Consider the following 27597-nt stretch of genomic DNA (forward strand, 5'->3'; position numbering starts at 1 on the left):
ATATTATAAATATATTATATCATGTACAACATATTCTATATTATATTATACAATATATTAGTTATATAATATATTATGTATGACAGTATACATAATATATAATATAACTATATAGCTATATATATTATTGTCTGTTGTTATGTTATATAATATTAACATAATACTGTAAAAGTTTAATAGTTAAAATAAAGGGAAAAATGTTAAGAGATCATTCAGAGTATCAAAGAAGATGGTGTCCTTTTCAGGGATATTGTCAATAGTTACTGCATTCCTAAACCAAATATCATTATCTTGTTTTCCTGATGTAACAAAAGCATCTACCCCAGCCTTGCACATGTACACAACCTTACCCATATATCTAATCCCCTCATTTTACGGATGACAAAACTGAGGATCAGGGAGGTTTGGGACTTCTCCATGTTCACACAGGTGAATAACTAGCCAAATTGATATTCCTCCGTATCTAGGACAGTGCTCTATTTTCTGTATCATCCTACCTCCTTTAAAGCAGCGTGTGTGTGTGTGTGTGTGTGTGTTCTAGAGCTCTCACTTGGTCCCCAGTAGGAATGGTGGGTGACCTTCTGGCTGGGTCTACAATTGTTTCTCCTTACTTGTCACTTGGGTCATTGTTGATCCATTACCAATGTGTCCACATCAATAAAGGCCTTACCTCACTCTACTCCTATCTGGAATTTTTGACTGTTTTTGTTTTTTGGTTTTTGCCCTCTTCCTGAGGGACTCGTGTGTATCAATGACCATTGCAATTATCCTGTCCTCCCCTTTAGGATTCTTCAGAAAGGGCTTCTCTATTTTCTTCAATTTTCAGGGTCTGCCAGCCCTAGGTAGAGCTTGAACCTAAAATTCATTTGCTGGGGAGCTTCTTTCCCTTGGCTCTGTTCCACACAAATATTCCCAAGGGCTGAACCAGAGGAAAATAAAAGCCTTTTCTGTCCCCGGGACACCTTTCCTCCTTCCCCTGGCCCAAGGGATGTTTTGCACCTCTCCCTTCTCCCTGGAGGCACTGGTCCTGCTCAGTCTCCCTGTATCCTGAGTTTTCTAGCTCACGCCTTCTCTAGGATCTCTCATTTTCCTTAGGATCCCATTCTACGGCCACTCCCAGGACTCGTGGCCACACAGTACGGCGCCCAGACAGAGACAGAGATCGCAGTACTTTCTGCCACTCGGGGACCTCTGTGCTCAGCGGCTATCCAGCTGCAGGGGCTAGGGCCTCCATGTCATTTTTCCAGTCCTGGGGCCATCTCCTCTTGCTGACTTTTAGGCAGTCCTTCAGCTGTCCAGTCACATCAATGAAGGCTGCCAAGTCATTAGACAGAGGAGGCTCTGATCTGTGGGCCTTTATTTTACAGAAAAATACTTTCGATAGCTCTGGTTCTTTTCCTTCCCAAGAAGCCTTTTAGGTGGCAGGATCTGATCCAGTTCAATGCGATAAGCATTGATTAAGCACCTTAAAAATGCCAAACCATTGTCAGAAGCCAACTAGGAAGATAAAAATGACATAGTCCCTACCTTCAAGGAGATTACATTCTATAAAGCTGGTTACATGGACTATTCAAGTCTCTTCTCTTGCAGAAGAAGTTTGGTGGGAGAGGTGACCTGAAGGTGGTAGCAATATGTCCCCCCACTCCAAAAGGGTTCAAAAACTGTCCCCTAAATTTCTGATTGCTCCCCAGCAGGGGGCCCCCTCCTCCATAAGAACTGACAGGGCAGGATGCAGATATAGTAGTGGGACTTTTTTTTTTCCTGGGACAAATACAAAAAACTGCACCTGGGTCAACTGGTATAAAGTATGTCCTCATCATGTGAGACACTGTCCTGAGGGGAGAAGGAGGCAAAATGTAGACCCTGGGAGGGCTTCTGGAAAGGCCACCGGAGGGTGGGTAAGGGAAGAACTAACCGGTCAGTCACTTGATAGTTTCCTAATTTAACCATCCCTATTTGCTTAACCTATGCATATTTTGTTTTAAGGTTTGTTTTTTTCCTCATTGTGGGGAGATGGAAGAGAGAGAAAATAAATGCTTTTTAATTGAAAAAAAATTAATTAAATTAAATCTATTCTATCTTTTTGAATTAGGTGTTAAACACTGTTGTTGCTACACTGCCAAGTGCTGTTAGCAAACTCTAAATTTGGTGCCTTCTAAATTTAGCACCGGGAGGCAAACTTGTGGTTTCCCCACCCTAGTCATGGTCCACTTCTGCCAAAGTGCCTCCACCCCTTTCCCAATCTGTCCACGATAAAGGCCACCTTTGTTGCCAGGGCTGCTGAGAAGGTCTGTGGCTCGCCCCGGCCCGAGGCAGCAAGCGTTTGCGTCTGCTGCTGCCGCCTCTGGCCATGGATGGGGAAACCCCCCCAAACCCCTACCCCGACCACCTTGGGTGGCAGCAGCCGGGCCCCCGTGCCCGGCAAGGGCGGAGTCATCATGGAGTAGTATAGGATTCTCGTGCTGCTGCAAAACAAGTGCTTGCCCTGGCTGTTCCTGGAGCTATTCTCTGTCTATGCTTTACCTCCCTCAGACCCTCAAGGACTTGGGGTGGCAAGGAGGGGGGAAGAGAGGGTAGGCTTCAGAATGTGTCTGTTACTTTAAGGGGGCTGGGGATCTCTGATCTGTAAAAATTTTGTATTCTGTAAATTCTGTAAAAATAAAAATGATAATTAGTAGTAAGTGATAATAATGCTTAACATTTACTAGAGCTTTAATGTTTGCAAAATTCTTTTTAGACATCTCAATTGATCCTTACAACAACTCTGTGTGTTAATATTATCCTTCTTTTATAGGTGGGGAAACTGAGGTTGACAGAGATTAAATGACTTGCCTAGGGTCATACAGCTAAGTGTGATGGTCAAATTTGAACTCAAGTCTTCCTAATTTCAAACTCAGCACTCTAGCTACTATTCCCCCTTAGTTGCCTATTAAAACAGCATACAACAATAGTGTCAAATTTAAACAGAATGGAGGAGCCGCTAAATCATACATAAGGATCCCCGGGGACCACGTGTTAATTTAGAAAATCACATATTAATATTATCCATGTTTTATTGTATTTTATCAATTTCATAAGATATTTCTTAGTTACTCTAGAGTTTGATACTCTGGACACAACATGGGACACATTTGGCCTAGTCTGGGCACCTTTGAGTTCCAGATAACAGAAAGTGTTGTCAGAAATATAACTGCCACTGAGAGGTAAGTGGAATATCGGGTACTCTACAAGATCTGAGTTGGAAGCCTGCCCCAACACTCAAGCAAATAACTCTTCAAGACCTGAATTCAAATCTCATCTCAGATATTTACTAGTGTGATCCTGGGCAAATCATTTAAGCTGTTTGCCTCAGTTTCCTCATTTGTAAAATTTTCATAGCACCTACCTCCCAAGTATGGTCTGAGACCATATTTGAATTTAGGAAGATGAATCTTCCCGTTTTCAGCCCTGGCACTCTATTGTACCACTTAGCTCCCCCATCTCCCATCTATCCATTCTACCATCACAATATCACTCACTAGCCTAAATACAGGCCCAGAAGCCTGGACCCCCTACTTTTTATCTACTTGCTTACAAGCAATCTCAGAATGGGAGAGTGGCCCTTGCTTCCTGCCTCTCAGATCAGTTTGCTCTGCCTTCTTTCTCTGGGGTAATATCGGTATTCCTTGGTGTCTGTCTTGTTATGTGGGTGGGTACTCCTGGGTTTCTGTGTCCTGTTTTCCAGCTTGTGTTCTTCCAGAGACCACACAAAATGGGTACCAGTCTGGGGAAGGAAGAAGTAATAGTCGTAAAGTCAGATCCAGTCTAGAACTAACTGACTTGTAATTAATTGAGCTTCTTTTTGGATTCTTCTGCCTGGAGAAATGTGCTGGAGGGCAGAGTAATATTAACCAGGTCAGTATGGAAAAGGGTCCAAGGCTGAGGAGGGGAAGCCTCCATTCATAGTGACCTTCAGAGATTCTTTATTACCCGCAATAAACTGAGCTCTTTGGTTTCTCACATCCCCTAACTCTGTCATGTAGGGTAAAGTCCTTCAGCTAGCTGAGAAGGCTAGTCTCAATTAGCCTTGAAAAATATAGCCCCTCCTAGTTGTACCAGATCAAACTATATTTGCAGTAGGCCTCAAAACTACTTGGAATGGATTTTTTAAATTAAATTAAATTAAAAATCATTTCTGATCTCCAGTTTTACATCTCCAACTGCCTATTGGATTTTGACTTGTAAAATCCTTATGGAAGACCTTTAGTTCTTAAATTTTCCCTCCATATTCTATCCTCAAAATCAATATTTTTCTTGTATAGAATTCATGTTTTCTTTGATGTTGCTGTTAAACTTTTTTATTGTAATATTATTTTATTTTTCCAAATACATGCAAAAATAGTTTAAAAAAAAATGTTGCCCCTTTTCTCAATAAAACCAAAACCTGGGGTAAGGGAATTGAGTCAAATGGCCCAGCTCACCCACCTGAACTATTTGGAGCTTCTTAGGGGTAAGGGAGTAGGATGAAAAATATAAAAAGATCAAGAATATTCTTTTTGATTCAGTTTGTCCTCATCTCATAACATCTGAAAAGCCTCCCTCTTCCTTCCTTTCAAGTAACCCTCCTCTTTTTAGAGATGAACAAAAGCATTGCTAGCTGCTGGAAAACCTGGGACAAGAGAGGCAAGCAGGCTTTGTCAGATAGGCCAAGCAAATTATCATGTTGCCAAGCCTATTCAACAGAATTGCCAGGGGTGGCAAAAGTCAGTGTTATTTGCTCTTTTAAGTTCCGAAAAATTGTTGCTATTGAGTTGTTATTTTTTTTTTATAAGTGCATATCAATCCCACATGATATTGAGTAAATACCCCTTGATTCTCTAAGGCAAGGATTCTGGAGTGTGTGAACTTGTATTTTTTTTTTGTCATTACTTATTTATTTATATTTATATTTCAATATAATTGGTTTCTTTTGTAATCTTATAAGATAAATAAAATTATTGTGATGGTTATATTTATATATAAAATTGCATGGAAAATTGTTGCTGTCGAGTTTTTTTTTTTAAGTGCATATAGAGCCTACATTATATTGAATAAATACCCCTTGTTTCTGTAAGGCAAGGATTCTGGAGTGTCTGAACTTATATTTTTAAAAATTATTTATGTATATTTATATTTCAATATAATTGGTTTCTTTTATAATCTTATATATTTTATTTATTATAAAATAAATAAAATTATTGTGATAGTTATATTTATATATAAAATTACATATTCTAAAATAAAATAGGCTTCACCAGGCTATCAGAAAAGACCATGATATGCACACAAAAAAGGTTGAGAACCTCTGTTCTAGGGATAACATAGAACTAGTACAAAATAGCAGATGGACCTCTAGACAAGAGGAAAATGAAGTCTAGAAGTAGAAGTTGAAGGAAACAGATCTAAGGCTTTTCTCCTTTCTCATAGCTACAAAAGTGAGTGGCAGTCATTATATGTGGTCTTTTTTCCCCTTTAAATAATATTTAATTTTTAAAGTTCATTTATTATAAAAAAAAAATTAATTTCCTAATACTGAGTGAAGCAAACAGAACCAGGAAATATTGTACATAGCAACAAGAAGATTGTGTGATGATTAATTTTATAGACTTAGCTCTTCTCAGAAATTCATTATTCCAAGGCAATCCCAATAAACTTTAGATAGAAAACCATCTATGGATGCCATCCACATCCAGAGAGACAACTATGGAAAGTGAATGAACAGACTGAACATATATTTTTTCACCTTTTTTTTCCTTCTTTTTTCCCTTTTGTTCTGATTTTTCTTTCCCAATGTGACTCATGGAAATATGTAAAAAATAAATGTACCATATATAACCTAAAAAAAATTTAAAACAAAAAATTTTTTCAGAAGTTCCAAATTTTCTCTCTTCTCCTTCCTAAGATGGTAAGTAATTTGATATAGGTTATATGTGTGTGTGAATATATATATATGTATATATATGTAATCATGTAAAACATATTTCCATATTATTCATGTTGTGAAAGAAGAAACAGATAAAAAGGAAAATAACACCAAAAAATGAAAATAGTATGCAGCAGTCTCTGGTTGTGAGTAGTAACTCTATCATGAGTTAAAGAGTTTTCCAAATAACAAGATCATAAGCAAGGGTCCATTGAACACCCTATTGTCTAGGATCAATCCTAACCTGACTCTCCTACCCCATCATACGTACAAGGTTCAGGCCATAATACTTCACCTGCCAGTTTATGGAGACATTGCTATCTCCCCAGGAATCCCCCATCTTCCCATAACCTGGCATGGACATCCTAGCCTTTGCCAGTTGCCATATTACTACAACATGGCAGCAGCTCTATCTCAGGCCTGGTCTGTGTCCTGAATTCTAATTGCTCCCCTGAGAACATGTGTGTCCCAGTGATTGTCCCATAGAAGTCATAAATTTAGAACTAGAACAGCCTTTAGAAGTCATCTAGGCCAGTGATTCTCAAACTTTTGTTCTCAGTATCTTTACACTATTAAAATTTATTGAGGATCTGTTGTGGTTTATATTTATAGATATTTACCATATTAGGAATAAAACCTAATTTTGAATTTGTAGATTCTCTGAAAGGGTCTCAGAGATCCCCAGGATTCTCTGGATCACACTTAGAATCACTGATCTAGGCCAATGTACTCATTTTAGAAGTACAACCCAGAGAGATTAAGTGATTGACCAAAGGTCATACAGATGGCACAACTGGGATTTAACCCAGGCTTTCTGAGGAGAAATTTAAAAAAAAAAAAAAAAAAAACAGTTTTATTGGGATTTTTTTTTTACTTTGACTAAATTTCTCCTTTTATCCCTTCATTCTCCCTTTCTACAGAGCCATCCCCTATTACAAAGAATTTTTAAAAAGAAAAAAGAGAAGAGTAGAAAGCTGAAAGAAAAGAGAAAAACCCTAAGATAAATGGGATGAGGGGCATATGATATAGAGGAGGCAGAACTACTCAACTTCTACTTGGCTTTTATGTTGCATTCCAAGACAATTTTGGGGAATTGTCTTTGGGCTGGGCTGGGTTAGAACATAAATGGTTAACAGAGTTGAAATCCAGCATAAATAAGAATACAAGATGTCCCTGTACTCTGTCCTTGGCTTTGTTCCATTTAGCATTTTAATCAAGGATTTGGATTAAGTCAAGGATGACATGGTATCCAAATCTCAACAACTTGAATGAAGTCAAGGATGACACCCTATTCAAATCTTGATGACTTGGATGAAGTCAAGGATAGTATGCCATCTAAATCATCAGATGACACAGAGTTAGGACATTTAGCTAGCTAACACACTGAATGACAGTCAGGATCTGAAACAACAGGCTAAGAATACTTAAAAAAAAAAAAAAAAAAAAAAGAGGTTATAAGTTTAATTGGGAAAAAAACAAAAACAAAAACTTCTGTAACCTAAGTCCCAAAACCATTGCAGCCCTAATGGAGATAATATTCCACACCTGTATGAGGGGCAGGCAGAGTTGAGGAGAGTGGGAGGGAGGAAAACTCCAATCTCTTTTGACCTCTACAGTCAATTTGGGCTTCAGGCTTCCAGTGTCGAGAGAAAAGATAGATGACGTCAATTCCCCTTCAGATTGCTGAAGTAAAAGCAAACTTGAAAGGAACTGGCAGTCTTCATCAAGTCCCTATCCCCAGATTGCTACATCAGAGATTTCAAGAAATTTCCCTTTGAATGAGATTCTCTCTCTCTCTCTCTCTCTCTCTCTCTCTCTCTCTCTCTCTCTCTCTCTCTCTCCTCTCTTTCTCTGTCTCTGTTTCTTTTTCTATCTGTTTCTGTCTCTTTTTCTGTCCCTCTCTTTCTCTCTTCCTCCCTCTCTTTCCCCCTTTTCCTCTTTCCCTCATTTTCTGTCTTTCTCTGTCTGTCTGTCTGTCTGCCTCTTGCTAAGTTCCCTCTCTCCCAATGCAAGAACTTCTTCATTCTGTATTGTCTGTTCTATTTTCTCCTATGTATAACTTCTCTGATTTCTGTTTTGCTATGGACTTGGGTAAATGGGCTTCTTTGCTGCTTTCTATGTGAGTTATTGTGGAACTAGTAGTTGGTGGGAACGGAGTCAAGCCTTGGGTATAAATTTGAGTCCTTCTCTCTCCCTTAAGCGCTTCTAATCAGCAATCAAAAGTTTAGCTTGAACTGAAAACCACGTCCCCTGGACTAACAATACCTAAGGGAGCAGATAGATATCATTTCAGTCCAATTCCTCCTCTCTGTGAGGAGAGCAGCCTCTGGTTGCAACTTCCTGCTCCCCCTCCTGGCAGCAATGAAAATCTCTCTAGAAGAAGAAACTAGAAATTCTACTCTCCCTTTCTTGGAGACGTACAGCAACACCCCATGCTCCATGTGGGGGACAGTTTTGCTCACTTGGATTTGGGCTCTGAAATCAGCTTTACAAGTACAGGATTATAAAGGCACAACGAGATTGCAGTTTGTGAAATAACAGAATTGCGAATAAAAGATTTCAGGATAATTAAGATAAGCAAAAAAACTGCTATCAGCCCAAAGATAAAACAAAACAAATCACCCAAAACAAACCTAGTCTGATTTAGGCTCCATAGAGACATAGTGGAAAGCATGAGAAAGCTGATAGTCCACTGATCAGTAAACATATCACTTTGCCCTGGTTGAACCCAATCTGGATTATTGTGTTCAGTTCTGAGCACTAGACTTTAAGGATCTTGACAAAACGGAATGTATCCAAAGGACAAAAAAAAAAAAAAAACCAAGAAGGTGAGGGTTACTGGACTTGATCTCACAAGACCAATACAGGTTTACTGGCGCCAGAATCTTCTGCACATCATTTCAGTATCCGGTAACTCAGTTTTCAAATCCATAAAATAGGGTTCACTAAATTATGTCTCCAAGATTAAACAATGTGAATTTGTATGTGTTGAGGTAGAAAAAGAATAACTAGGTGGCGCAGTGGAGAGAGCACCAGCCCTGAAGTCAGGAGGACCTGAGTTCAAATCCTACCTCAGACACATAACACTTCCTAGCTGTGTGACCCTGAGCAAGTCACTTACCCCCAACTGCCTCAGCAAAAAGAAAAGAAAAAGAAAAAGAAAAGGCTTAACGTAGGAGAAAGCAGAAGGCAGCCCCTAGACCTGATAACCTGATATCCAGTCTCATTCATCCAAAAAAGACTTTTTTGTTATTCTTATGTCTCAATTCATACTGAGTTTTGACCCTTGACACTCTTCTTAGCAGGGCCATGCAACTCCATTCTGTACTATCTTCTCTCCCTTCCATTTTCCACAAAGACCTTTTTGAAATCTAATTGATGAGTTCCCAGTGAATCAATATTCCTTAAATGGTACTCCCTTTTCTTCCTCCCTAGCATAATTTGAATTTGTGTCTTTATAATGTCATTTTCAAGAACTTCCTATTCCTCTTGGCATAATTTCCCACATAGAATTTGAGACCTACAGATCCTTTCTTTGCACTCTTTGAAGTTGCATTCCCAAATTTTGAATATGTATCTTAGACTATATCTTGTTGTCCTTTAACTCCATATGACAGATGCTAAAATGGAATGGGTCCCTCCTCCCAGTACAACTATCTTTTTTTCTACTTATAGGAGTATCAAGTTCAGAGTAGTAATTTCTCTTAGCTGCTTCCCTAATTTTTTCAGAATTAAGTCATTATGAAGAAAAGTTAAGAATTAATTAGCTGCTGTGCTTTTTTGGAGGGGACGTTGTCGAGGAGAGACACAGAGACAGAGAGAGAGAGAGAGACAGAGAGAGAGAGAGAGAGAGAGAGAGAAGGGACAAAGACAGATGGAGACAGAAAGAAACATACTGAGAGACAGACACACAGAAACAGAGACAGAGATAGAGAGATAGAGACAGAGAGGAGAGACAAAGACAGAGACAGAAGGAGACATACCAAGAGACAGACACACAGAAATGGAAACAGACAGACACACAGACACACAGAAACAGAGAAAGACAGACACACAGACAGACACACAGAAACAGAGACAGACAAAGACAGAGACAGAGAGAGGAGAGACAAAGACACAGAAAGAGACATACCGAGAGACAGACACACAGAAACAGAGACACACAAAGACAGAGACAGAGAGAAAGGGAGAGACAGAAACATACTGAGAGACACAGACACACAAAAACAGAGACAGAAACAGAGAGAGACATACCGAGATACACACACACACACACACACACACACACACACACACACACGGAGCTGAATTATAAATACTACCAGGAATCTTTTGGCATCCCAAAAGAGTTAACTCAAAAGTACACAAAGACTTTTGGGACACTCTATGGTGCTGTCATGGCAGCTTTGTGATGTTTTCCAGATTCCTCATTTATTTCTTCTTCCTGATTGGGTGATCTGTAACATACCGCAGCTATAACATCACTTCTATTTTTCTCTTCATTGTTCCTTCCCCAGTATCCATCACCATGTTTCTTCTGTCCAGTTCCCAGATTTCCTCAGTGAAGCATACCTTTTGACTATACTATATTATTATCACATTGCCCTCTTCTGAATAAAGTATACCTTTCTATAATCATAATTGAATCATCAGTCCCATCACATCAAGTGTCAGTGGTAGCTGTGAAATTGAATTTTTCTCCTCGGATTCAGAGATTCTTCTTGTTTATTACTTACATTTCATATATTTGTATACAGACATCTGAAACCATGAGTTTTATTACTGGCTCTCCTTCGATGTCTATGGCAAAGTACTGGTCCTCTCAACTAATCTTCTTCCTATTTTTTTATCATTTTTCACGATATCTAATATATACTGTCTAAATGTATATAGTTGGTTTTTTTTTTAATCGCCCTGCCTCCACCTTCAGTTTTCTTTGCCCACCAACCCCCCTTTTCAATTGAAAACTCTCTTATTTAGACCTGTAAGGCTCCAGGAAGATATATATATGTAACTGGATATGAAGAGCCTGAAATGTTGCTTCTAGGAGAATTGTGATGACACGGGATCAGAGTGTGACTCCTTTGCTCACAGCATCTGATGACAGACAACACTGTGAGGAGGGAAGCCTCAGGGACTTCTCCCTCCTGTGGCCACCTGGTTCCATGAAATGACCTTTGCTTCTTCATTTGCATGTTTGTTCTTTTTCTCAAGAAGTGACCTTCATGGATTGACCTTTGGAAGACCACCCAGAAATAGCTCAGATGAGGACTTATTTAGTAGTCATACCAATGAATATGTACAGGATCTGAGCAAGTTACCACTATCTGCTTTTGTTTCCTGAACTGGGGAGAAAAATGGTGATAATAATAGCACCTGGCACAGAATAGGTATTTAATACATTCTTCTTCCCTAAGTGTGAGCCTATTCTCTACAGAAACCAAAGTAGTGTGGGGAAATGTATTGCCAAGGTGTTGAGGGGGGGAAATTATCCATGTTATATATTTGGAGTAAATATCCCTTTTAAAAAAATTGGTGGTTCAATAAACATTGGGGCACTTGTCACTGGCACCTAATAGTGGGGGAAACACATATAAATAAGGCTTGATCCAATGGCATAAGAGAAGAAAAAGTCCTAAACTCCTTGGGATACCCCAGAATTCTACAGCCCCAGCTCTGAGATCTCTGGGATAGTGTACCAGAGCATACTCACTAACTACTTTTTAAAAATGATTCTCTTTAGGTGAATATCAGCTCTGACCACAAACCCATTGTTATTGTACCTTAAGTTGTCTTTTTAATAGATTTTTATTTTTTCAAATGCATGCAAAGATAGTTTTCAATATTCATTTTTGTAAAACTTAGTGTTCTAAATTTTTCTCTCTCCCTCCCTTACCTCCCCCTTCCCTACTGCAATTTCAAGTAGGTTAAATATGAGCAATCCCTTTAAACATATTTCCATATTTGTCATGTTATGAAATAAAAATCAGACCAAAAGGGGAAAAAATGAGAAAGAAAAAAAAAAAAAACAAAGAAACAAAAAGGTGAAACTACTATGTTTCAATCCACATTGTCTCCATAGTTTTCTCTCTCAGGATGCAAATGGCATTTTTCCATCCCAAATCTATTGTACTTTAAGTTTTCAGTGGATCTATGATATCACTCATGTGGGCATTCCCACCAATATGCAGAGCACAGAGGATTCATGAATGCTCATCTTGTGTGACTCCTGTCCACGTTTATGTCTGTTCCAGGAAATTCACCCAATATGGCCGCCCATCTTTGAAATCAAGGTCCAGGAATGCAAATCCCAATCTCAGATACCATCTTCTTAGCCAGCTGGTCTTTTCCCAAATCTGCCTTTTTCTTAAAATACCAGCTGTGTTCCTAAGTTCTTTAATTTCATGCCCAGAATTTAATAATCCCTACCAATGATTTATAGGTTCCTTCTAGTGGTAAACATTTGTCCTCACATCAATCACTAGAAGTGGGTAATGGTGATTATATCTGACAGTCTTGGGAGGCTCTGCATCATGTTTTGGATGCATACCCTGGCAAGACAGCAAACCTCTCCATTACTTGTCAAGTCAACAAATAGCCACTTTGGTGCTTTTCATCTGGCAAATGACAACCACCAGTATTGGTTTTGTTACTCTGACCATACAATATGACCCTTCTTCTCCTGATGGTGTCTGGAGATTCAAATCATTATACTTTAGACCCTCCTGTGAGAGCTCAGATTCTCCATCAATGGAAAGCACTTATTTCTTAGTACTAAATGTTCTGTGGTCCTTCATCTTCCCCTCTGCCAGTCTCCTGATATAAATGATAATTTCCCCAGACTTTATATTCATGTTTCCCCTTTGGTGAACGTCTTGAACTCTTTTAAGGAACATTTCATGACTTACTTTATTCTCATTGCATAGCTTTAAGACTTATCCATCAATTACGGGACTAAATTGTTCATAGCCTGTGACCCTATGCCTGGAACATTCTGTCCCTTGCCTCTGCCTCATAGTTTCCCTGCAAGATTTAACTTAAATCCCACCTCCTCTAAGAGGCCTTTCCAAGTTCACAGAGATGCTAATCTTCGTCTCTCAGAGATCTTTCCTTCTACTCTGTATATAAACATCTCTACCTAACTGTGTTTTTTCCCTTAGCATTTAAACTCCTTGAAAACTGTCTTTTTGCCTTTCTTTGTATTTAAGAGTGCTTGGGACATAGCAAGTGTTTAATAAAAGTCTGTGAACTCAACTTAATCCTGAGATTTCAGTACTTGGATTATACTCCAAGGAGGTTACTAATAGTAAGATCTTCTTTTGGGGTTTTTCAACACTTATTCATTCCTTTAATGTACAGAGCTCCCTGTGAACTATCTCCTCAACCAATGAAGGCCAATAGCTTCTCTTTGACTCATAGCATTAAACAGTTGCTGAGGGCACTAAAAGTTAAGTAATTTTCCCAGTCACACAGCTAGCAGAACTTGAATCCCCATCTTCCTAATTCAAGGCCAGCTCTCTATCCCCTACTCTATGGTAACTTGTAGAAGAGATTCTAATATATACAAAAATGTTCATAGCTGAATTATGTGTGGTGACTGGACATGTGTCCATTGATTAGAGAATGGATGAACAAATTCTGGCATATAAAAGTTATTGATTGTGACTCCATAAGGAATCATTAATATAAAAAATTCAGAGAAAAATGAAAAGATTTTTATGAAATGATGAAGAATACAGAAAGCACAGCCAAAAGAAACACCTTCTATGTACAATAAAAATAATGTAAGTGAAATCAACAGAGAAGCAAAAAAAAATTCATCAACTAATGTCCCTGTTAAGTCATTTCTGTTAATAATTATTATTCTACTTGGGGGAAGGCAGTTTGTAAAGGTCTTTTTAAAAGTGTTTGTTGTGAAGTGTCTTGTCAAACCAAAATGTTATTAATAAGGTTTTATTTGCATTGTCTACTCATAAGGAATAGAATAGCTATAAATTCAAATAACTCTTTTCATGAGGGTGAAGGAAAAGGATGCGTATAAGAAAATTACTGACCACTGTATTAGTAGATAGAATTAGTAAGGGATACAGTTGTCTTTCCCACTGATCCTTCCCTCTCTCACCCCCAACTCTTCCATACCTCTATTGGGGTATGGGAAGGGACAGTGTACATGAGATGTCACGAGGCTAAAACACTACTAGGAAGATGACTATAACTTCCTGTTGCTTTTATCTAGTGTTCTTCCACCCAAAGCCACTACCACCACTATGGAGGGATGGACAATACTGGAGAAAAGTTTCATGGAAACAGCTTCTTCATCATGGTTGGGGGCAATTGATGGAGAGGTAACTTTCCTCTTCCTTGTCTCCCAGACCCTCCTCAATATTGATCTTGGCTTTTTATACAAATTGAGACCAAGGGCAATCTTAACACAGAACAGGGAATATAAGGGAGAATATCCCAAAGTACTGGGGTTGGGCAATGTGGCAATGGTAGATTGCTGCATGGTGTAATGAGACCTTTGCCCCCAGATCCTGAGTTTCAGCTACCTCATTTATAAAAAAGGAAGTAACACCTTACTTAAGAAAGGCAACCCCGGCAGGGTAGAATGGTATAAATCTGGCCTTAGAGTCAGAAATGACAACAACAACAACAACAATAATATTGCACTTATGTAGCATTTTAAAGTCTGCAAAGCACTTTATAAATATTATCTTATTTCATCCTCATACTCTGGGTTCTAGAATTTTATTGTTGTTTTCAGCCTTTCAGCTACATCTGACTCTTTTTAATCCCATCTGGAGTTTTCTTGGCAAGAATAAAGGAGTACTATGCCATTTCCTTTTCCAGCTCATTTTATAGATAAAGAACTGAGGCAAATTGGGTTAAGTGACTTGCCCAAGATCATACAGCTAGTAAATGTCTAAAACTAAATTTGAAATCAGGAGGATGAATTTCCCTGACTTATGACCTGGCACTTTATTCACTGCTCCATGTAGGGCTATAATATACACATATGTGTTATATTATACACTAATATGTAACATAACATATTATAATATAATGCTAATATTATGCCATGCAGCAATCTTAGTGACCTAAGCAACCAACCTTCTAAAAAATCTAAATTACAGATCACCAATTTGCTTTGGTAAATTAGTTTTCTCACTAGAACTTTTCTGTATGGATAAATTAATAAAAACAGATTAAAAAAAAACACCAAACCCTAATGCCTTATCTGTATAAAGGGAAGGGACTGAACAAAGTGATCTCTTGAGCTTTCTTCCAACTCAGAATTATGATTCTATAATTCTTACCATACATCAACAAAAATATGGTGATTGGAAGATTCTGGATTCTCTCTGACCCTGGATTCTGTTGGAAGACATGCCTTCTGATCTGGGTATCTTTCCTTGCAGCTTTTTCACATACAATAATTCTATTTTTTAGGAAAATTCTAAAAATTTGCTGATTTCATTTGAAGGAATTTATTATGAAGAAAAATAACATTTCTGTATTGTGGGGAAGTTGCTTTTATCCTGCCTAGTGGACAACAAAAGTGTAGGCAATGGTTTTTTAACCAGAGGGGATGGCACTCCAGGCAGTGTGTTTATGTGTGTGCACAAGCATGCATGTGTATGCACCATATGTGTGTTTTGCTATGTCTGTCTCTTGTTCTCTTTCATCCTCTCTCAATCTGTCTCCCTTCATCTGTCCATCTGACTGTTCCCGACTCTCCCAGGCTTTGTCCTTTTTTTCAGCATAGGCCCACGAAGCAATAAAGACTGGGACATCGGAGAGAAGTTGTCTCACATCTCTGAATCAGAATACTCTCCACGATCTCCCCAGTGCGCCACACATACATACACACACACACACACACACACACACACACACCATGTTTCCTCCCCTGATTGTCCCTCAAAATCTCCCAGGCCCAGCCCGGGGCTGCTGACTGTTACCATAGCAATGGCAGGGCTGGAAGTGTTCTCAGCTCCCTCAGGCCAATGAGCTATGTTGCTCTCTCCTGGTCTGCACAGACTAGGGGATAAGGCTCCTTCCAGGTATATACCCTGATCACAGGGGCTCTGAGAATACAGACAGAAAGACAGAGACAAAAAGGAGAAACAGAGAAACAAAGAGCTGGGCACTGGGACACAAAGAGACAGGACAGACACATAGAGACAAAGAAAGGCAGGCACAGATCAATACAGAGATCCAGAAAATTAAAAAAAAAAATCTAGACAATAACAGAGACGTGAAGGGAGAGAGATAAAGGCGGAGACCAAGGCTAAGATAAAAACAAAGAAAGGCATAAAAATAAAGTGGAATATAGACATAGGGAGACAGACACAAAAAGCAAAGATAAAGACCCAAATGCAGGGGAAAAAACAATACCCCAAACTGGAAAGAATAGAGAAAAGAGATTCAGAGACAATTCCCCCCAGCTCTATATCTTCACTTGTATTCATTTACTTCTCATTCCTTATCTTAGTTCCTCTAAAATTACCTTTTCCCAGAGCTGTAACTAATAATTTTTGTTCCCAATACTAATTCAGTTGAGCTTGGGTAAGCACAGAACATTTTGCTTAGGGTGAATAGAGTCACATCAGGAAAGAGGAAGCCCACTCCCCAGATCCACACAGCCTGACCCCTGCTTCTCTGAGAGGAGATCAGCCAGATGGGAATGGTGATAGATGAAGGCAGGTGCCCAGGGAGGCAGTGACCAGGCAGTCTGAGGTCCTGAGTTCTAATCTTGCCTTGTGTGGATTGCACAAGCCACCTTCCTTTCCTGAGTCTCTGTTCCCACACCTGTAAAATGAGGGGGTTAGACTCTAGATTTGGATTTAGGTTCTTTGATCTATGAACCTATGGCCTTTGAGATGGTGTGGTGACAAAGTGCAGAATAGACCAGTGCTGGGATCAAATGTGACACATTTGAAGTCATTTCACTAACTACAACTCTACTTTGGACTTTGTAGAGAAGTAAATGTCTAACTATTGTCTTTGAAAAAAAACAAAAAATAAATGGAATTATCAAAAGTCAGACACAACTGCAACCGCTTTCTAGAGTTCCCTCCCTTCTCATTCTGCTTTTTAGCTCAAAGATTTCTCTTTTCACTGGATTATTTCTGCATTAATCCCTATCCCACTCTCTTACATTCTAACTGGGAAAACACCACATAAAAAGAAACTGAAAATTGAGGTGGAAGTGAGGAAGAGAAGGTACCTGAGTTTTATTGTAAAGAAAGTCCCTAGAGTCAGGCATTGGAGCTCAGACAACCATGGAACCATGAAGGGCCCGGGCCTTTCCCTTAAAGTGGAGGTTTTAGAAGTAAATGGCCAGTCAGAAGGGACTGAAGGGATGGAAGGATTTTTCCAGCAGGAGGTAGAATGTGGAGGTGAAAGGATCTTCCACAATAAGAAATTGCTGGGACAAATGGAGAAAGAAATCAAGTTTGTCAGGAGTGGACCAGAGGATAAGGAAGGAACCATGGAGGTAAGGCTCAGACACATAGATCATGTCTGATTTATGATATATCATAAGGCTTAAGGTGAGACAAAGGGATGGAGAAGGGAAGAACTGTGAACACACACTGATTCAAAGTTCTGCAAGAGAGGGAAAGAGTACCCAGAAGTCAATCGATAAACAAGCTTTTATTGGGTAACTATTATGTGCCAGGCACTTTGTATGTGATACAAAGACAAAAGTAAAATTCTCTATGCCTTCAAGGAGTTTACATTCCAACAGGGTAGAGCACGTGAATATATAAAATATACAAATTACAAAACAAATCAAAGGTAATTTTGGGAGTGGAAAAGGTGGAAAAGGACATTAGCAGCTAAGGGGACCAGGAAAGGCCTCCTCCTGAAAATGATACTTGAACCAATCTTGACGGGAACCAAATTACAAAATGAAGAGGTGAGGAAGAAGCATGGGGAGCTGTGAGGCTGGGGGGTGGGGACAGCTATAGCAAAGCATGAAACAAGAGATGGAGACTTATATAGGGAACAGCATTACTGGACCTTAAGAGTGCGTGAAGGGGAGTAATGTATATAATAAGACTGGAAAGGCAGGGCTAAACAGAGGAGTAATAGAAACTTGAGGTTAAATGGGAGGGAAGGGAAGGGGCTGAGAAGGAAAAGGAGGGAAAGAGAGAGGATAGTTGAAATAGATTTGTGTACTAGAAAAATTACATGGCTATATGGAGAAGAAAGTAGAAAAGAAAGAGACCTAAAGTTCCAAGACCAGTTTTTGAAATTAGAAGTGATGAAGAAGGCAATGCTGTCAAACAAATAAACAAACAAAAAGCTAACCATTAATCTATACATAAGGATCTCTGTGGGCTGCATGCTGACTCAGAAAAACCTTTTATTTGTTTGTGTTATTTTAGTAAATATTTTCCAATCAAATTTTAATGTGGTTTCAGACATACTTAGACGTTTGGGGATTGCATTTTGACATCTCTATGCTAGGATGTTGGCTTTGTGAGTAGGAAAAAGAAGATATATGTAAGACATAAAGCTAAAAAGGGTAAGATTTGTCATTGATTAAATATGTATGGAAAGAGAGTGAAAAGTTGAGAAAAGACACTGATGTTGTGAACCTGGATGACAGAATTAGAGAATTTCAAATAAGAGCACCATTGTGGGGGGAGGTGAATAATTGATAATAATAATAGTAATGGTAGTTTGCATGTATAGAGTACCTCTATGTGTCGTGCTCTAAGAGATTTATAATTATCTTGTTTGATCTTCACAAACAACCTTGGAAAATGGGTGCTATTATTATCATCCCTATTTTACAGATGAGGAAACTGAGACAAGTTAAAATATTTGCTTGAAGTCGTATAGCTAATAAGTGTCCACGGCTGGATTTGAACTCAGATATTCCCAACTTCAGCTTCAGCATTTTATCTAGCTGCAAGTTCTGTTTTGAATGTGTTGAGCTTGAGATGCCTATGTGACATCAAGTTCTAAATGCTCTGTAGACAACTGGTGATAAAAGACGGGAGCTCTGTAGAGAGATAAAGGGGTAGACATTTAGATTTAGGCCATAGCATGCTGGAGCCAGCTCCAACTGGCTCAAGTGAACTGATCATTAAAATTTCAATCTATTTCCACCTTAGACATTGGCAAATGCTGTGAATCAGGGTTTGATTTATTGTTTTATTGACTCCCTAGACTTTAGAAAGTGATGAAGAAAATGTTGGCGATGTAAATATAAAAATGTGCCATGGGTAGGTACATTTTCTCCCCCATATAGCTAGTTGTTAAACATTTACCAGAACATTCCTGGGTCAGTGTCATTAGTACAGAGATGAGAATAAAGTTCATGGAAACTGATGAGATCAGAAAGGAATATTTAGAACAGAGATCCTTTTTTATTTCCTTATTTTTCTTTTTTTAATAGGATTTTATTTTCCCAAATACATGTAAAGATAGTTTTCAAAATTCATTTTTGTAAGACTCTGGGTTCCAAATTTTCTCCCTCCCTCACCATTTCCCTCCCCAAGCACTCTGATAAAGGTCAAATATGTGCAATTCTTTTAAACATTTTTTCACATTTATCATGTTGTACAGGAAAAATCAGACCAAAAGGGAAAAAACCATGAGAAAGAAAAAACAAACAAAAAGTAAAAATACTGTGCTTCAATCTATATTCATTCTCCATAGTTCTCTCTCTGGATGCAGATGGCATCTCAAGTCTACTGAAATTGCCTTGAATCATCACTTTGTTGAGAAGAGCCATGTCCATCACAGTTGATCATTACATAATTTTCTTGTTACTGTGTACAATGTTCTCTTGTTTCCGTTTACTTCACTCATCATCAGTTTATGTAAGTCTTTCTAGGCCCTTCTGTAATCAGCCTGCTCATCATTTCTTACAGAACAATATTCAGCCATACCCCAAATGATGGGTGATTATCCACTCAATTTCCAGCTCCTTAATACCACAAAAAGAGCTGCTACACACATTTCAGCACATATGAGTCTTTTTCCCTCTTTTTTACTCTTGGAGATATAGACTCAGGTGGATCAAAAGGTATATACAGTTTTATAACCTTTTGGATAGTTACAAATTGCTCTCTAGAATTGTTGGATCATTTCACAGCTTCATCAACAATGCATCAGTGTCCCAGTTTTCCCACATCCCCTCCAACATTTATCATTATCTTTTCCTATCATTTTAGCCAATCTGAGAGATGTGAGGTGGTACTTCAGAACTGTCTTAATTTGCAATTCTCTAATCAATAGTGATTTAGAGCATTTTTAGAACAGCTTTTTAACCTGGGGTCTTCAAACTTAAAAAAAATTTTTTTATAACTGCATTTTAACATAATTGGTTTCCTTTGTGATCATATATGTTATTGTATTTATCTAAAAACATTATTCTGAGGAGCCCACAGGCTTCACCTGTCTACTAAAGTATTTTTTAAAAAGCTAAAGAATTCCTGGTTTAGAGAAAAAAGAGGAGGGCTCAAGATAGAGGTATATACAGTTAGGGCATCTGATATGATGAAGATCCAGCAGAAAGGAATGAGAAGTAGCAGTCAGAGGAGGAGGAAGAAAACCAGGAGAAAACAGTGTCACTAAAATCAGTGTCCATAATGACAGAGATATCAATAATGTCAAATGTTGCAGAGAAGTTGAGTACTGAGTTGAGGCCATTAGATGTAGTAATTAAGGTTTCGCTGGTAACTTGGAACAAAAAAGTTTCTATTGAATGGAGAGGTAAGAAATCAGAAATGCAGGGGGTCTAAAAGAGAGTGAGAAGTGGAGGCACCATGGAGTTTGGATGAAAAGGGATTTGAAATGCAACACAGTAACTACAGGAAATACCAGCATCTAGTAAGAGGTTTTGTATTCTTGTTTTTTATTTATTTATTTTAAGGTTAGCCTTGGGCATCTTTGTAGGCAGCCTGGAAGGAACCAGGTCAGTGAGCCATCTCTATGGTGACTTATTAAGGTAAATAACATTTCTATTTTTAGATATAAACCAGGTTGTAAAGCTCCTAGACACTTCTCCTCCTGGTCAGTCTTGAGAGTTTCCCTTTAAACAATTATTTGTAAGCTATATTCAGATCCTGGGCATATCTGAATTTTTTTCCTTTCCTATTCTTCCTAGGTATATTCACTTCCCCATCAAGCATTTTAAGACAGATCTAATTTAATACAGGAGATATAAAGAATGATAGATTCCTTTTTAAAATAGTATTTTATTTTCCCAAATCCGTAGTTTTCAACATTCAACTTTACCAAATTTTGTGTTCCAAATTTTTCTCTCTCCCTTCCCCTTCCTTAGAACAGCAAGCAATCTAGTCAACAAATATAGCAACCTAGTCTTTGACAAACCCAAAGATCCCAGCTTTTGGGATAAGAACTTACTGTTTGATAAAAATTGCTGGGAAAATTGGAAACTAATATGGCAGAAACTAGGCATTGATCCATACTTAACGCCGTACACCAAGATAAGGTCAAAATGGGTTCATGACCTAGGCATAAAGAATGAAATTATTAATAAATTAGAGGAACATAGGATAGTTTACCTCTCAGACCTGTGGAAGGGGAAGGTCTTTATGACCAAAGCAGAACTAGAGATCATTACTGATCACAAAATAAAAAATTTCGATTATACCAAACTGAAAAGTTTTTGTACAAACAAAACTAATGCAGAACAACAAGCAATCTGATATAGGTTAAACATGTGCAAAAGGATATTAGATTTAAAGGCAAAAGAAACCTTAATAGAAGCTCACATGAAAAACCTTAATAGTCAGAATACATATGAGAAAGCTGAGGTCTAGAACTATTAAACCACTTTCTATGACTATTAAGTAATTTACTGTAGTCACATAGCAAGAGTTTGAACTCAGGTCCTTTAATTCCAAATGTGGTATTTTTCCATTTTGAACAGAAAGAGTACTCAGCTGAGAACATTTAGCAAGGGAAAAATGCTATTTTCTTCCTCCATTCCCCAGAGGATCAATCCCCGTTCTCCAAGATAACAAAACGAACAATACCAATAGGGAAAAGTCCAGTAATACCAACGATGTCAGAGACCTTGGTAAAGACAGGGTGGTTTCCACATATGGCCATTTTCTTGCTTCTCCCAGGGGCTTCTACGCACTCAGTTGCTCTGGTATTAATTCACCCATTGTCTTTTCAGTCTTCTTTGACCCTTCCAAATTATTTTGATTCTTATAGTTTCTGGTTTGCTCAATAACACCCTCCTAGCCAATTCCAGAATCCTAATACCCCACAACCTCTTGCTAAGTCTTGTTCATCTCTTATCTTCTCCTTTCCTGAGAATACCATATCACTCTACATTTGTGCTTCAGGTTCATGACATTATGGAAAAGAGCTCTCAGCTTCTTTCATATTTAATATTTTTTATTTTTCCCCAGTTACACTTAAAACAATTTTTTACATGTTTTTTTAAACGTTTGAGTTCTAGATTCTCTCCCTTCCTTTCCACCCCCAGCTTCCATTAAGAAAGCTCATGTGAAGTTATGCAAAACATTTCTATAAAAGTCATGCTGTAAAAAAAATCATAGATCTTCCCCCTTTAAAAAATAAAATTAAAAAGAGAGAATGCTTCAATCTGTATTCAAAGAAAGAACAGTAAGTTCTTTCTTTGCGTATGAATAAGATTTTTTCATCATAAGTCCTTCAGAGTAATTATGGATCATTGCATTGCTGATAATAGCAAAATCATTCACAGCTAATCATCCTATAACATTGCGATTACTTTGTACATTTTACTTTTCTTAAGTTCATGGAGGAGTTTCCAGGTTTTTCTGAAAGCATCCTGTTTATCTTTTCCCATAGAACAATAATATTCCCTCATAATCACATACCACAATTTATTCATCCATTCCCCAATTGATGGACATCCACTCAATTTCAAATTTTTTGCTCTGAGACCTGCTATATTTTTGTTTATATAGGTCCTTTTCCTTTTTTTAAAATCTCTTTTAGGATCCTTTCAGCTTCTTTCATAAATAACTCAATTTCCTTTGCAAAGAACTTGAATCCTTCCCTATCTGAACACATCCTTGAAGCCTTGAAGAACATCTCTGGGGTTCTTTTATGTTCTAATCATTCTTGGCACCTTTACTTATTAACTGCCCATATGTGGACAGCACACATAGAAAATTCAGAATATTTTCATGTGTCCTTGACTGATACAGAAAGTGAGTTAGGAACTCTGGTGTCACATAATCATGGTCTGAGCCCCAGTACTGTCCTCCCAAAATTAAGGTAAAAATACTGGTGCAGGCCACAAGAAAGTGCCTTAACGTCTCATTGGCTTGGGCTGCTTTCTTTTTTTTTTTTATCAGCAGTTACAGAACTTGGAGACTTCACCAAAAAAAAAAAAAAAAAGACACTAGTTAGGTATAAAATAGTTCTTTTATTAATGGGGCATTTTAACTCACACAAGGGGAAGCTCAAGTTCTAATACAAATATCTTGGAGCACATGTAGTGTAGGAAGAAGGGTTTTGGGTAAAGGATACAAGTAGTTTTCATTTATTAGATGGAACTAGATCTAGATTCAATGGGGCCCCAGGGTATGAAGGATGGATTAGCAACAGTAGATATAACTGGATATCAATTGCCAAAACACTTGGTGAAATGGTTCTTAGGCTATGAAAGAAGTGGTAAAGGGGTCAGTGATGGCCTTCAGAGATGTTATTCTTACACCTCGGTACACTCAGTTTCATGGAACTATCATACCTTGTCCATGCAGCTGTCACTATATCATTTCTGAATTAAATTCACTTTTACACTAGGACAACTCACTGAGGCAGCCAAATGTTTAGAGTTGTATAGAGAATATTCTCCATCAGCAACATATGTTGATTTCCTATACTATCACAAGCAGGGAGATGGCATAGGTATTGGTCAGTGAATTAAATAAGATGTATAAGAATGGCAAATGAATATCTAGAAAATGACAAGGTAAGGATGTTAGGCAGAAGAGGGAGCCCAGTGTCTGACACCCATAAGTATTCTTTAAAGGTCAGAGAGGCCCATAAGCTTCAGGTTTTTATGTTGTTTTTTGTTTTTTGATTTTGGCTATTATAGCTCTTCAAACTAGTTAATCTGCACAGGACTATGCCTTTGGGAAAGATATGGGTCAGAATAAGATACAAATTCTCTTGCTTATAAGGCAGGGAACCTCCCTGCCTAAAGGGTTGAGCCTGGCCCAACTATCAGAGCATCTAGGCAAGGCAAGAAGAGCCAGATTGAAAAAGACTTGCTCAGTACAGTGTGAAAATACAAGATCTGAAATGCAAAAATTTAAGGTCCAATCTCTACTTCTGAAATTGAATCTGGAATGAGAAACCTATAGATTTTTCTCTACCACAAACAATCTGTCCCAAGAACCACTTATAGCTATTCAACAGGTAAAAAGTACAGAATCCTTTAATTATAGAATTGCAGTTTAAAGGGAATGCAGAGTTCATTTTAGCATAACCTCTGGACAAAAGAAAAATCTTTTCTATGATATTCTGTAAAAATGAATATTAAGCTTCTACTTAAAAATACTTAACAAAGAACTCACTACCTCACTTAAATTTGTTAGGAAGCTCGTCTTTATGTTAAGCTGAAATTTGCTTCTCTATAGTTTTCAATTATTGGTTGGAACTATATGCTTTCTGGAGTCAATAGGACAAATTGAATTGATTTTCTGTACCTCTCAAACAGCTGAAATCTATTACCCCTTAGTTTTCTCTTCAAGATAAAAGACCCTTCTGCTAATCTCAAGACAGCAAGATTTCAGTCCCCTCAGGATTCTGATCACTTATAGTTAGACTGTATCTTGCCTTTGTTCTTTCTAAAATGTGGCACCTAAAATTGGACACTATGCCGTAGCTTCAGTTTAGGACAAAATTCAATGAAACTAGCCCTCCCCACATTTTGAACTCTATTTCTATTAATGCAATTTTAAAATGAATTATTCTTTTGGCTGCCACATCACAGTAACTCATTATCAACTCTTAAGTCCACAAAGATTCCAACATTTTTCTACCGTGACTTGTCATCTAGCCATGTCTATTACTTTATATTTAAATGTGTAACATTTTGAATCTTTACTGCTTGGTGTTCTAGATTTGTCCCATTAGTCCAGTCTCCTGAGATATTCCTAGATCCTAATTCTGCCAATTAGCATTCCTGTCTTTAGGCCATCCAAAATTTTGTAAGCATGCTATATGTATGCTTCCATCTAAGTCACTGAGAATGAGTCACAATAGAAACAAGGATAGTCTTCATTAGAGACCTACCTAATTGGTTAGCACCAATTAATTCATTAATCAACACTAACTTCTAATCAACTAGTTCTGAATGTATATAATTGTATTATCATTTATTCTGAAAATCTTCATCATGTTCACTAAGATATGAGATTTTTGTCAAAAGCCTTGATGAAATTTAAATATACTTTATGTCCATGAGTAAAACTGAAGAATTCAGCGATAAAAATAACTTCTGTATCTTGCCACTTTCCTATTCTATCTGTGGTATTATTCTCATCTACTAGCCTAATAATTATAAGGAAAAAAAAAGGGGTGAGGGAGGAGATTAGGTTATTCTGGAATAAATTCATTTTTTAACCTATCCATTTATTGGTAATCACCTTCATTTTTAAAGTTCACAAAACACCCCTTTATAATCATCCAATCAATAATTTTAGCAGGAATTGACATTACTTAATGCTATAATTTCAGAGTTCATTCTTAAGATCTGTGTAATAGGCTCAAAATTACCTTCCAGAAGAAGTCATTCAATGGTTTCTCCTTCTTTCCTGGTTCTGTGAAGGAGCTCCTCACAACAGGCAGATAGGAGCCTAACAAATTCATTGATCTTGAGGGCAGAATTGGCCAGGAGAGCATATGAAAAGCTTGTTTTTCACTTCATATCTGTCCATTAGGGCCTCAGTTTCACAAATCTATAATTCAATCAGTTCAGTCATTTCAGTCATGTCCAGCTCTTTGTGATCCCTTTTGAGGTTTTCTTGGCAGAGATACTGGAATGGTTGTCATTTCCTTCTCCAGCTCACTTTAGAGATAAGGAAACCAAGGCAAACAAGGTAAAATGATTTGCCTAGGGTCACAGTGTCTGAGGCCAGATTTGAATTCATGAATATGAATGAGTTTTCCTAACTCCAGGCCTGGCATTCTATCTACTGTGCCACCCAGCTGTCCTCAGCCCTAAGAAGCTCCCAACTGGTCATAAAGGTAGTTTGAGTAGAACTAAAGTAAAAATCACCAAATTGTTACCAACTTCATGGGAAAAGTGGCCCATTTTTCCCCTAGTACCTACCAAGCCCACCCAGGGGAGAATTCTTAGACCAGTGACCCTGAAAAGAGACAGGAACCAAAATGTGGCTTAAGGTCTCAGGAGGAAGGTAGATCTGAGTGAGATCAGAGTCTTTGTGGGGGAAGTGGCATTTAAACTGGCTATTCAAGAAAATTTAGGGAGAACATTCCCGGTGAAAGTTCTCAAGCTTCACATGAACCAATACATGGGGGTGAGAAAGTGTGGAGCATGTTTTCAGGAAAAAGGACTATCCAGTTTGGCCAAGGTTTTTAATGCAGAGAAGAAAGTCATGTAAGAAAAAGCCAAGAAGGTAAGTTAATGCCAGATTGGGGAGGTGTGAATCATACTTAGTAAGCAATAATGAGTCGCTGAAGATTTCTGAGCAGACAAGTGACATGAGTAGAGCTTCAAAGAAGAATGATTACTTTGGCTGAGCTATGAAAACTCAACTGAAGAGCAGAAAAAATGGAGGAGGAAAAGTCTGTGAGGTGATCATAATCCTCCAAGAGGACGGGTGATGAGAACTAGTGCCAGAATAGTGCCAAGAAAGGGAAGGCAGAAGGTAAATGAGAAATATTTTGCAGAGGTGGCTGTAAAAGCAGGGGCTAGCTTTTTCCTTTTTGTATACACAGCTTAGCACAATGCCAAGCACACTGTAAGTGCTTAATGTTTGATTTTTTTAATAATAGCTTTTTTATTTTCAAAATACATGCAAAAATAGTTTTCAACACTTAAAATTTTTTTTAAAAACAAGCAAAAAAAATTCACTCTTGAAAAACCTTGTGTTCCATATTTTTCTCCCGCCTTTTCCCTCTCCCCTCTCTCCCAATATATGTTAAACATGTGCAATTTTTCTGTAAATATTTCCACATTTATCATACTGCACAAGAAAAATTATATCAAAAAGGAAAAAAAAATGAGAAAAAAACCAAGCAAGTAAAAAACAACAACAAAAAGGTGAAAATACTATGTTGTGATCTACATTCAATCTCTCTACAATCCTATCTCTGGATGCAGATGGCTCTTCATCACAAGTCTATTGGAATTGACCTGAATCACCTCTTAATATTTGATTATTGAGGTTGAATGAATAAAACTGATTATGAGAAATGCAAGCTAGGGAAGAGACAAAAATAAGATTTTAAACATGGAAAACCAGAATGCCACTTATAAAAGATAATAAAAAACAGCAAGCTTAAGAGGCCAAAGTTGGGTTTTTGGATATATTGAGTTTGCAGTGGTGTAGGTCATCCAAATGAAATATTTTACATAGCCAGCTGAAGAGGTAGGTTTGGAGCATAAAAGCCAAGAAACAAACAAATATGAG

General features: G+C 37.9%; 1 protein-coding gene across 1 annotated transcript in view; it reads right to left on the minus strand.

Annotated features, from left to right (window-relative positions):
- Positions 1–17580: 17580 nt before the first annotated feature.
- Positions 17581–27597, minus strand: part of CCDC32 (coiled-coil domain containing 32) — a 31627-nt gene continuing 21610 nt past the window's right edge. Inside the window, exon 4 of the mRNA XM_031952093.1 lies at positions 17581–18959. Within this exon, the coding sequence (XP_031807953.1) occupies positions 18902–18959 (58 nt within the window). The 3' untranslated portion in view covers positions 17581–18901. The remainder of the gene's footprint in view (positions 18960–27597) is intronic.

The sequence above is a fragment of the Sarcophilus harrisii genome, chromosome 2 (assembly GCF_902635505.1).
Source record: "Sarcophilus harrisii chromosome 2, mSarHar1.11, whole genome shotgun sequence".
In the NCBI taxonomy this organism is placed as follows: Eukaryota; Metazoa; Chordata; class Mammalia; order Dasyuromorphia; family Dasyuridae; genus Sarcophilus; species Sarcophilus harrisii.